Raw genomic sequence first — 13075 nt, 5'->3', positions numbered from 1 at the left:
AAGGTGTTGAACAACAACAGAAATTGGTTGTCATTCATGATCCAGTATAATTTTATACACCCATGTCATATCATTACTATGTGAAGCAAAGTTTTTATTTTTAATTATTGATCTACGTCCCAGATAAGTATGTGTGACTATTAATTCAACCTGAATTATAAGAAAACAAATCGTTAAAGTACGAAGAGAAGAGGAATTACAGAGACGTTTAGTAGCAAGGTCGGAATCACCGAGGGCTTTGAGCTTTGAAGAAACATCTTTGACCAACGCCATAATTTGGTGCCTTGTTCGATGTCTGTACTAACCATAATATTCCAAATAAAAAAGATAAAAACAACCATCATTTCAAACAAAGAATAGAACTTTAACCATAAAATCCAGACTTGAAAAACTGATGAAGATCATAACAGTAACAACAATCAATCAAAAGGTTAAACAAAGAGATGAAACAAACATATTTTGGCGAAGATCAGGAGTATCTTTAGCAGTGCCAATGGCATTGACAAGGCGTTGGAAAGTGGAGAGAGCAGTCTTGCTCTGGAAGATACCAGTGACAACACCATGAGATCTTCCACTCTTTTCATTATCTTGGAAACTCATTTTAGTTTTCTTCTCAGTGCAAATTTCTGCTCATCAATTTTATGGCTCGCAAGTCAGCTAGGGAAGTTGACACCCAATAATAGAATCTATTATTTGTTCTCCAAGTTGGACGACTTGGATCGACGCCGTCAACTAACTTTAATAATAAACCCATTAATAATTTTGCACTAAAAATATTATACACAGTATTTTACCCTTGACCAGATCAAAACAAATTAGTTGAGAAACAAAAACTTGGACAACTCATGTCTTAAGATTCTCCAGTTTCAACACACCAAAAAGGGTCATTATCCAACTATCCATTTGCTTGCACTGGTGCACCAGGAGGACCAGGAGGTCCAGGAGCACCTGGTTGTCCGGCAATTTGTCCTGGAGGTGCGCCGTAAACTGTAAAGAATTTAGAACTGTAATTAGCTAAAAATGCTTCCTCAACTGTAACGAAACAAAAACAACAACTAAAATATATTTTAGAACCGTTAATTAGCTAAAAGTACGACAATAAAATGCTTCCTCAACTGTAATCTAACAGCAAACTAAAATGTATACCCTTCTAATATAGTAATAGCTAAACTATGAATTGACTTGAAATCATCTCTATTTAGTGATGCACAACAAATCATCATTATCATTATCTCATTATCATAATCGTTACCCCATTGCCTTCAAAGAGGCTCCCGCAACAAGCGGGTTGAGCGCCGAAGTAAACCTTACCCCTGCAATTGCAGAGAGATTGTTTCCCATTGAACCATAAGCGATAACGGAACTACCATCTTCTACTTTATGGAAAGGAAGCGAAGAGGTTTTTGAGAGCCATTTTAATTTAGTCCATTATATCCCAAAGCCAAAAGAACAAATGAATCTTTGGCTCCTGCAAGTGATGCACCACAAAGAAAATGCAAAATTATAAGCCATAATTTGATTACTAAGAATTCATGATGCATCTCTGAAAAGGTTCATATCAATCCCGTTAATCTGCTCAACCTGCAGTACCCTTAGTTCAGCAATAGCCAGTATAAAATTTACAGAACAATATCTTGGTAAATTGTTTTGCCAGTGAGTAGTGATATAACTGACAAGTTACAATATTGGATACCTAAGTTGAACTTACAGCTACAGGCTTTCATCAAAACTTCTTATCTTTTTGCCTTTACAAACAACTGCAAACAAGACCAGCACAAGCATATGACGATACATTACTCAAGTAAGATAAGCTCTGTTACGGAAACAACGTATTTGAGGAGAAAAAAAAACCAGTTCTACATTATTAGTCAAACACGTAGTGTATACTTCCTCCGTTCTGTGCTAATTGCCACCTTTCTTTAATTTGGGAGTTCTTTTATTCATCGCTACATATCACCTTTTGGTAATGTGTTTTTTATCTCCCTCCTCATCACATGGGTCCCTTTTCTCATCTCTCTCTTGTTCACATGATAAAATGTAAAATGTATAAGTATCTTAAGGATCCATGATCAGTCTATTTCCGATGGAGCCAAATATTCATTTATTCTTTTGGCTGTGGGATGTAATGGACTAAATCAAAATGATTCTTAAAACCTCTTCGCTTCCTTTCCATGAAGTAGGAGATGGTCGTCCCGTTATCACTTTTGGGTCAATTGGAAACAACCTCTCTGCAATTGTAGGGGTAAGGTTGCGTACACCCGACCCCCTTACCCCGCTTCTTGCGGGAGCCTCTTTGAGGCAATAGAGTAATGCTAACGAATGATCTTAAGGATCCATGATAGTTTGTTTCCAAGGACAATGATTGACTATAGGCATGAACTTGCAATTCCAACCCCTGACTGGAAAAAGGATCAAGACAGTACCGTTTATTTATAAGTTCATTTGACAAAACCAACAAAAACTTAAAAGCATCGTGACTCCGGAGTGCCGTTGTACATAGATTGTAAGAAATACTTAGTCCATTGTTATTTTATTGAAAACACTAATTGTAGGAAGTTGCAAAATAATTGCAATAGTACCTTCTTTTTTTCTAGTCACTCTATATCTCCCCTCATCGCATGGGTTCCTCTCTCTATTTCTCTCATTCAATCTATCTCCTCATCACATGGACTCCTTAAACCATGTCACCCACCCCCATCCCCACCCCCAAATGTTGCAATTACTCTACAATTGAGGATGTATATGTGGATGAATTTTGTAGGGTATATTCACTGAGTATATTTTCTATGCACTTAGAGAACACCTAAAGAAGAAAAAGAAAAACGCCCCATCACTGTGACATGCGGTTTGGCTGCTTTCCCAAATTCCCTCCCTCCTTCACCTTTTCTCTTCCACTTGAGATTTTAGGGTTAAAACATAGACAGTTCTTGATAAACTCAAACTAGATCATTTCAAACCAATATCCTCATTCATTTCAAGAAATTCAATGTAAGGTTCCTAAAGTGAATCATCCTTTTCTGTGCCAAATTGCCAAGCTACAAACCCTAATTTGTCAAGGGAAAAATAAATCTCAACATGACAAGGCCACCCACCCTCTTCATTCTATTTACTCCCTCCGTCCCAGATTATTTGTTACACTTACCTTTGCACAAAGTTTTAGGTGATAAGTGGTTGTTTGGTTATCAATTGTTATTTTATTGAAAAAGTAGATGTGATAGGAGTTATTGGGGTATTTTTTTTAATTGAATGAGAGAGGGTGTGGGGACCAAAAAAGTTTTAGTGGGAAGAGAGAGACAATATAATAATTGTGGGGTCATTCCTAATTTAGAAGTGTAACAACTAATCTGGGACAGACGAAAAAGGAAAGCGTAACAACTAATCTGGGACGGAGGGAGTATATTTTTCGTTGCCTACCAAGTTCTATTGCTAAACACATTCCGGAGTTACTTTAGGGTTATTTCAGGGATTTTTCATGGAGTTTATTTGTCCACTCAAGCTTGATTGTCAATAGAGGTCATACCTAGGAGGTCCTACTTAGCTGAAACATGTACATGTCGAGTTACATCTCAAGTATTGTCATATCATCCAAGGGGTATGCGTGACTGCCTGGTATAAGAAATATACCTCAATGGGAGACAATAAGAATTCTAAAATGTTTTCCTAAATGCCAGCTCCCTAGTCCCTCAAATAATCCCTAAACACTGTTTTCACTTTTTAAGCATTTTTGCTGAAAAAATCTCAATCTCCTGATACTAGCTTATGATATAAAAAGACGCGAAAACCATTCTTTGTCATAAACCAATTAACCAAATAGCCCCCTAATTCTCCTAACTAGCTTATGATATGGAAATGAAAACTTTTTATGATAGCATGTTATTAAAGAAAAGTATGGTCCATTCTACTTCAATAAATGACCCATAGACCACAGTACTGTTTCATAGCATTTGGTCCATTGTTTCAATAATGATTTTGGATCCCCAAAGAGCAAGGTACATTTTGAGGTCGACTGCAAATGATAAGGGCTTAAAATCCTGACACTATGATTAGTAGCCACCTCCAATTCCCTGAGATCTAGGTCCCGACCAGCCTAGATTTGTTCAGCAACTGTCCTTAAAAAGGGAACCTTTTGATCCCCCCACCAACATTAGATAAAGAATAAAAGAAATTTTAGTTCTATAAGTAAAAGGATTAATGCATTCCAGAGTATAAAGTTTATCTCTGTGGAAACTGAACTTCAGTTAGGGGCAATCAATGAGTTATTACCAATGTAGCCATATATATACTCCCTCTATCTCTTAAAGATTGCCCTAAATTCCTTTCACTTTTTAAGAGATGGGTAAAGTAAAAGCAAGTTTGTTGGGGAGTCGTTTACCAACATTAAACAATAGAGTATATAGGAGAAACAAGTGAGAACCACATACCAAATAGGGTATGAATGGCAAACGGTGAAATCTTTAAGGGACTGGGGGATTGTATTTTATGTGTTTGCTTCATTTTTCGTCAACCTAGTTAACTAGAACTGTGGAAGAGATGCAACATTTTGCATTCCAATTTAAAACTAAAACTAATTTAAAATTTACGAAGTCAAATTCTTCTCTAGTGTGAACAACCAAATTAAGGTCACCATTACAACAAGATAACAAAAAAGCTCACCTTCAATAGAAGAAGTCAAAGATACAATAGTACAAAACTCTAGGTGTTGGAAATATAATGTCGTGAAGCCTATAACTAAATAAAACATATTTCGTTATGGCTCTCTTAGGGAAAACTATATCAAGGGGTAAAAATCCTACTCCTGAGCCAATCAGATCCTTTCCCTCTTTTCATATATACGTACATGGTTCTTTATTCATGCTCTTTTTGTTTATGTTAACTGCTTAACATGGTCCATCTACAGATCATGAGATCACATTACTGGAGCGGTTGCATTTTTTTATTATTATGGTGATGAAATTATGTAGTCATTGAGGTCATGTGACTATCTTACAATCAGAATTCTATCAGGAAAACAAGCAATCTACTGATTATTAAAGGATCGGTTGTAAACTTGAAATCCATAAGAAAAACATACATAAGCAAACGCTAGAGCTTGAAAGCATCGAGTTACCTGGAAAACCAGGAGGTCCAGGAGGTCTAGGAAAAACAGGTAGCCTGATCCCTGGAGCCATTTGAGCATTAGGAGGAGGAAGGGAGCCCGGAATCGGCAAAGGTGCAGGAAGAAGAGGAGGCCTAAAACCAGGTCTCCAGGCTGCATAGGCAGCACCAATTTGAAATGCACCTTGGCCACTAAGATGCTCCTTGATTCTCTGATCAATCAAACTTTGTGTCTGTTGTTCCTCAAACTGTTGATAGTAAATCCGCACATTTGCCTGAAATCACAAAAATACAGAACCGCCACAAATAATTTGTAGGAAATTATATACGACAGAGGTCAGATTTTGGAATATAATTTTTCCCACTGCCTACTGAGACAAAGCTACCTTACCTTATGTTTATAACCTTCATTATGTTGCTTCCTGACAGATGGCTGAGAGCAAACACAATAAGTCAATTAAACAAAAAACTAGGGAATCAAATCTTGAATAAATAGGAAAAGCACGAATAGATAGGAGTAAAGGTACTACGAGTCAGATCGACTTCTTTTTAGTAAGGATTGCTTTGAGACAGTGCTACACCAATTGTAAGGTGATTCCGGGTGAGAGTACATCAATCCAACATAGACTTGTGGTACTTGATTTCCTAGGTAGGAGTTATAAGAGGAGAAGACCACTAGTGGAGCCTAGGATCAAGTGGTGGAAGGGAGCAACAACTAAAATTCGTGGAAAAGTTGGCAAGTGAAAATATTTGGGCCGGTGATATGGATTTGGATATAGACACATTATGGACAAGAATGAAGCACACCATAAAGGGAGTGGCGAAAGAGGTCCTAGGGGAATCTAAAGGAATCATGCCACCAAGTAAGGACACATTTTGGCGGAACGAATTTGTGCAACAAGCTATAAAGAGCAAACGAGAATGCTATATAGAGTTGGGAAAATGTAGAAGTGATTAGAACTACGAGAAGTACAAGGAGGCTAAAAGGGAAGCAAAGAAAGCCGTAAGAGAGGCTAAAGCAAAGGTGAATCAGGATCTTTACGCAAGATTGGATACAAAAGATGGGGAAAAGGACATCTGTAGACTTGCTCGAATGAGAGATAGAAAGACGCGAGACATCGGGAGGATTAAATGTGTGAAAGATGTTGATCAAAAAGTTTTGGTGGGAGATAAGGAAATCAAAGATAGATGGAGGTTCTACTTTGATAACTTTTTCAACGGGGATCAAGGGCACCATATTGGAGATACAAATATCCCTCGGGATATGGTTAACCTAGACTTTATACGAAGAATTCAAAAGAGAGAAGTCGAAATGGCATTGAAAAAGATGGGACGCAAGAGGGCAGTGGGGCCCGATGGCATACCTATCGAAGTCTGGAGATGCTTGGGAGAGATAGGGGTTGTATGGTTAACAACTTTTTTCAACAAGACTTGGGCAAGTAATAGGATGCCATTAGAGTGGAGGAAAAGTACTATCATCCCCTTGTACAAAAATAAGGATGATGTCCAAGATTGTGTCAACTATCGAAAAATCAAACTAATGAGTCATACTATGAAACTTTGGGAGCGGATTATTGAGCAAAAATTAAGGAGAACTGTGAAAATTTCGGAGAACCAGTTTGGATGCCTGGGAGATCGACTACGGGCAACTAATGGAGAATTATCGGGATAACAAGAAAGATTTTCATATGGTTTTCATTGATTTGGAGAAAGCGTATGATAAGGTACCAAGGGAAATTCTTTGGTAGGCATTAAGTAGGAAATGAATTCCGAGGAAGTATATAGATATTATCAAGGACATGTATGAGGGAGTTAGCACGAGTGTGAGAACTAATGCTGGTAAGACCGAAGAATTCCCCATTACGATTGGAGTGTATCAAGGTTCCGCACTTAGCCCATTTCTTTTTGCTATAGTCATGGACGAATTGACGAGGTCCATACAAGATGGTATACCCTGGTGCATGATGTTTGCAGATGATATTGTGTTGATTGATGAAACTAAAGAAGGAGTGGAAAGTAAGTTGGAGTTACGGAGACAAACTTTGGAATCTCGAGGTTTTAGGCTGAGTACAAACAAGACGGAATATAAGGAGTGTAAATTTAGTGGAGTCCAAGACAGAGAGACAGGGACGATTACCTTAGATGGGAAAATTGTCCAAAGCTCTGAAATGTTCCGTTATTTAGGATCTATAATCCAAAATATGGGGAATTGGATGGCGATGTGGCTCATAGAATCAAAGCAGGTTGGTTGAAGTGGAAAAGTGTCACGGGGTTCCTATTTGGTCCAGGCATGCCCCAAAGATTGAAGGAAAATTTGTACCGCACGGCTATTCGACCGGCGTTGTTATACGGCACGGAATGTTGGATAGTGGAATATTGTCACGTGCATAAGATGAATGTGGCGGAGATGCGCATGTTACGTTGGATGTGTGGGCATACAAAAAAAGATCGTTTGAGGAATGAGATTATTAGGAAGAATGTAGGGGTTGCACTGATTGAGTTTAAGATCATGAAAAATCGTTTTAGATGGTTTGGGCATGTTAGCAGAAGATCAAGTGATGCCCCGGGTAGGAGGCTAGAAGGGTGGCAAAGTGATAGAATTGCAAGAAGTAGGGGAAGACCTAAGAAAACGTGAAGGAAGGTGATTGAGCACGATATGAACATTCTTGGGATTGAGGAAGATATGGCGTTGGATATGACAGAGTGGAGGGATAGAATATACATTGATGACTTCATTTGACTTATACAACTTCCATTTTGACTCTTCTTAACATTTTTTTCTTTTACATGCTATTTTGAAATGTACGTATTTTACTTATTTATCTATTTTTAAACTTACTTATTTTTATTATCCCTTATAATATTCTTCTGTAATATATTTATATTTTCCTCTTATCTTACTTTTATTAATTCCACTTTCTTCCTCTTCCTTGTTTATCTTTTTAACTTCCCGCTCCTTTCTGGTTTGATTGGTGATAATGACGATCTCATACGACGATTCATGTTAGCCGACCCCAAAACATTTGGGACTAAGGCTTTTTGTTGTTTGCACGAATAGGCAGATGAATCATCAAAAACATAAGGTTAATACAACAATTCTCTCATAATATTCTATGCCAACCAATGAACATGCCTTTCTAATATTTCCTCTTCCCAAAGAATATAATAAATTCATCTCTCAATATAACATAAAACAAACACCGGAATCCAATTTTACGAGTGAAGTACTAAGTAAATATTTTCTACTGGCAAACTCCTTTACTTGTGTTGAAATTCATTTCTTATGAAGTCAACTCCTCAAACAGCAAAAAAATTCTAGGACTACTGATTAATTACTATACAAAGCAACCAAACAGCATATTAAACACATACATCAAACTTAACAAACGCGAAAGAAATTACATCTCTCTGATGACATACTTACAGAATCATGTGTCAAATAAGTGTCGCAGTAGTCACAATAATACCTGCCCAAAAAACAACAACGAACAATATTAAGACAAAGTTTCTACCGGGATTATGAAGAACAACAGCTACTTTACCTAGGCATTGCGTTGACTCTGTTGAGGTAGGTTGCTATATTCTATTTGCGGCACCCAATTGTTCGATCTGTCTAATAAGAATGGCAAAATACCTAGTAAGTAAACTCAATAACCAAGATTCCAGAAGCCAAATTGGTATGTACTTGTATCGATTAATGCCGAAGCACACATGAATATCAGAGCTTTCTACAACTTTGACGACAACATGGATGCAAATAATTGAAATCACAATAATTTTCCAGAAAAAAAGACTTCAAAGTCAAAAAACCCTAAAAGAGGAAAAACAATTGGGCTTGCCAAGATATAAATGAAAAAAACAATCAATTTGAAGTTGAAAGAATTCTGCAATTACAGTATATACGAAGACAACGATTATTTACCTGGAGAGTGACCGAATTCGATTTTTTAGAAAAGTTTGAATTTGCCGCCTCAATCTTTCCTCTGAATTCTTCAATTTGGGGAATGAAAGAGCAAGGAAAGAGTACGCCCTTTGGCTTTTTTGGGGGGTTTAGACCGTTTTAATACTCCGGCCCTGTTCGGTAAAACTAGCGGTAGCGGGTAGCGGTTGAGTAGCGGGTAGCGGTCAGAGTAGCGGGTAGCGGTCAACTAGTAGCGGGTAGAGGTTAGCTGTCAAAGTAGCGGTTGATAGTATTAGTGTTCGGTAAAAGTAACGGTTGAAATCATAAAATACAATAAAGATAATTAAAATTATAGTTAAAAATAATTACAATTTGATTAATCGTTATAGACGTTTATTTTACTGAATTAACATTTGTTAGTTTTCTACTATTGAAATTAAGTATAAAATTAATAATGACTCATAACAAATATTTACGAGGTGACATGTGTTATTGTTGTTTCTTTATTTAGTGTAACAAAAAGTATTGCTGAAAATGCACTTTGTTTATGGATTAATAAAAAATAGACCATGAAGTGTTTTAATGAATTAAATCAATCCTGTTGTCTGCTTCTCATTTTTTCCCTGACAAACTTATTTTACTTTTTTATATTTTCTTGGTCTTTTTGTTTTATTCTAGGCAAAATCAATACTAATATTTAATAGCAGGCCAGTTTAAGAGCCACGTGGCCCCCTCTTAAATTTCCGGATTTAATTACATTTTTTAAAATAAAAATCGTGATTCATTCACCTACCCTCCCGAAAATATACCCTTCTGGAAAAATAAAATTCTCTCTCCTCTAATCTTATTCTCAGTCATGGACCAAGTGTATTCTCTCTCCTCCAATTTCAGATCCAGTCATGGCAAAAACCTTCGATCACTCACAACTTCTACTCTATCTCCTACCTTATGCTCCATGTTCTCCTTCTTCAACAATTTTTACTCTTCCTTCCACACATCTCATCAATGTCAAAAATCCAAATTGGGGAACTTACGAAGGTTCATTTGACAACAACGACAGTAGCCTAGCGACGAGTCGAATCTTGACAAAATTCATTCTCTCACAAATCGAATTGATATTGCAAAGATGCGGAGTATTTTCATTTACAACAATATAATGGCAATCACCCCATCAAAGTAATCAATCCCATTGTTATTTATGGACTTTTATAGTTGTATGGCTGGGTTTTGTCGTTGAATCAGGTAAGATCTTTATAAAATTAATAATCGTCTTTTTCAATTGCTTTTTTGCCAAATTTTGTTGAATTAAAAAGAAAAGGTTGTGTAACCACGACGGCTCCTATCTTGGATGATGTTGCGGTACAAACGAATCAGTATACTTTATGGGTATTATTGGTTTAATTGATTTGTTGCCATTTTTTTTTAATGAAAATAATAATTGATTGTAGGTGAAGAGAAATAGCGACGTTTCAATGTGTAAAATATTTGGGTTTAAATAACTGAAAAGGGTAACTGATAACTTCTCATCAAAATGTTCTCAAAATAATTTCCTATATAAGGATTTATGCACTCAACGTTACTCCATTGTTCACCGTTTGATAACGATAAGTAACTCAATCATATGTGCTTCATGTCTCATTTGTAATCGGTTTTCTGAATTTCAAGTAATTTTCTCAAAATTCTTGAACTTTATTGTTGATAGGAGAATTTTATATATATCCACTGGGTTTGTTTCTTAATTTGTTCATAATGTATTTTAATATTTTCTGTAAACTTTAATTTGTTGTCCAGGCAACTTCAATAAGTGTGATTTTGATATCCCATAAATTGTATTCATCTCAAATTTAAATGATAGCCATCGTCTGTTTATTGGAAATATAAATATGCATTATTTATCAAATTTGGTTGTAATTTCTGAAACTTCTTGCGTTCTCCTCTATGATTGTTTCAGGTAAATGACTTCTATTGGCAGAAAGAAAAACATAAGGTTTGCTTGAATTTTCTTTCCCCTTTTTCATTTCAGTTAATTTTGATATTTTTAAAATACAAGTTCTTTGTATTTGTTCCTTTGAATTCATGTATTGGAGAATATAAAATTATCTTCCTGGAGTAATTCTCATGTTTCTGGTGGAAATTCATATGGGGTAAGAGGGTTTTGTTTCTGGGATTTGTTCAATAGTGGATTTGCCAATTCATTACTTTAATTTCTTTATCATCAATTCTGTTTTAGTAAACATCGTTTTCTAAACTAATCGAAAGTATCTAATGACGACCCGATAGATCCAACAAAATCAAAACTTTGTAGTAGAAACGACACAAATTTTGCGGATCACTTGGCAACATTTTGTTAAGGGCATTAGGTTTCTTAATACGTAATCGAGTACAGAGTACTTTGTAGAATTGTAGTAAAGATTCTTTTGACACATACATGGTACATACAACAGACTATGAAAACCAACTCCCTAACTTTTTTTTAAAGCAACTTCTATGTGATGTTTTGGATGTTGTCTGTGTGTAAATTACACCTTTAATGCTGTATTTTACCAATTCTTCCCTTCTTTGTTTCTTTAGATTTTCTTAATGTAAAAAAAAGGCCTTCAAGAAATTAAATTCCTCTAGAAAAGCATTTCGTTGGAATTTTGTGCTAAGATGATTCATTGATAATGTATTTTCCCCCTTTGTTTAGATTATAAAGCTTCATACATTTTACCTACGTTTTTGCCTCATTACATGTTTGTGTGTTTGTTCTGATTCTTCGAAGTTCACCAGGAATTACAACTATGATAGGTACATTATTTAGTTTTGGTCTTCCTGTGGTTAAAGCTCGATGGCAATGTTTAAAACCAAATTGCAAATATGACTCGAAAGACCTTAAATTAAAAGAAACATGGTAAAATTATTATAACTTTCCCTTTGAGTTATTAATGGGAAATCTGATCAGTATATTAATGGGAAATCTGATCAGTATATTTGTAGGGAGTTGGCTGTTTCTTTGGTAATGTCATTCTACTATTCTCTTATGGAAGTTGAACCAAACTCAATACTATCCTACCGAATTCTTTTTATATCTATATGCCTTTTGAGTATTTTCAACCTCTACTCTAACTCTGCAACTCACTATTTCTTTGAACTGTTGATAGATTTTTATTTGACTTCTTTAAATTCGTTTTTCCTTTTAGGTTGGAATGAACATTTTAATGAAGATAAATCATGGCAAGGGACAAGATGAATGTCAATTTATATGGAATAACAGACATTCCGTACAAATCACTCCCTCTTACTCTCCAGTTTGAAGGGTATTTGTTTAGTACTCCATATCAATGACGGTCAAAATATTTAAGGATTTAGTGGTCTTTGTTTAGTACTTCGCATTAATGCGGTCAAAATATTAACGATTAGTGGTTTTTGTTTAGTACTCCATAGAAATGTGGTGAAAATACTAAGGGTTTATTTTGTATACACTTATTAAACTTGGTTCATGTTAAGATTGGTCTTGCTCTTTAGTTTAACACTCAAGTGTATCATTGTATTTTATGTACTTATTAGTGAGATGTAATAAATCATTTCTTCTTATTTATGTTAAAGGATTTATTTCAAGAGACGGTAAACTCTATACAACAGACAAAACAAGTAATGCTTTACTATTTTCTTCTCTCATTTCACAGTTTACCTAATTATTTGACCAAAATAGTGAAATCCTACAAAACAATGAAAAACATGCATAACAAAATGAAAAATCAATTTCAATAATGACACAAAATCATGTTCGTAAAAAGCTTGGTACTCTTTTGGTCATATATTTGAAGAAACTATAAAATAATCACTTTTAAACAAAAATAGAAACCGTGCGTCGCACGGGTATAAAACTAGTTGATATCATTTGTTGGCGAAGAGTGATTAGTGGATAAAAAAAAAGGATGATGCACCGATTGTTGTTAGTTTGTTACTGGAGAATTAACTAGTGTAGAACTTAATTGGAAAATGCTTGGCTCCCACCGCTACTCAAGATTTCAAACGTTAAACTTTCTAACGTTTGAGAAAAGCTTGTCAAACGCTACTTATACCACTACCCTCTACCTA

General features: G+C 35.6%; 1 protein-coding gene and 1 long non-coding RNA gene across 3 annotated transcripts; one reads left to right on the top strand and one right to left on the bottom strand.

Annotated features, from left to right (window-relative positions):
- Positions 1–343: 343 nt before the first annotated feature.
- LOC110796407 (U1 small nuclear ribonucleoprotein C) lies at positions 344–9175 on the bottom strand. 2 transcript variants are annotated; one of them, XM_022001467.2, is made up of 6 exons: positions 9017–9175; positions 8637–8707; positions 8519–8561; positions 5486–5527; positions 5108–5369; positions 344–987 (listed from the first exon to the last, which is right to left on the bottom strand). In XM_022001467.2, the coding sequence occupies exons 2-6, from the start codon at positions 8642–8644 to the stop codon at positions 896–898; spliced, it is 447 nt and encodes a 148-aa protein (XP_021857159.1). In that variant the 5' UTR covers positions 8645–8707; positions 9017–9175; the 3' UTR covers positions 344–895. The 2 variants fall into 2 exon arrangements, with proteins under 2 accessions (XP_021857159.1, XP_021857160.1); XM_022001468.2 differs by having other exon boundaries at positions 734–987; positions 8637–8703; positions 9017–9161.
- Positions 9176–9877: 702 nt separating this feature from the next.
- Positions 9878–12540, top strand: LOC130469089 (uncharacterized). Its single transcript, XR_008929464.1, has 3 exons — positions 9878–10237; positions 10947–10982; positions 12175–12540. It is a non-coding gene; the product is annotated as an uncharacterized lncRNA (long non-coding RNA).
- The last annotated feature ends 535 nt before the right edge of the window (positions 12541–13075 follow it).

This window comes from Spinacia oleracea, chromosome 3 (genome assembly GCF_020520425.1).
Source record: "Spinacia oleracea cultivar Varoflay chromosome 3, BTI_SOV_V1, whole genome shotgun sequence".
In the NCBI taxonomy this organism is placed as follows: domain Eukaryota; kingdom Viridiplantae; phylum Streptophyta; class Magnoliopsida; order Caryophyllales; family Amaranthaceae; genus Spinacia; species Spinacia oleracea.
The sequence above is the reverse complement of the archived record's forward strand: the minus strand, read 5'-3'. Positions and strand labels throughout refer to the sequence as shown.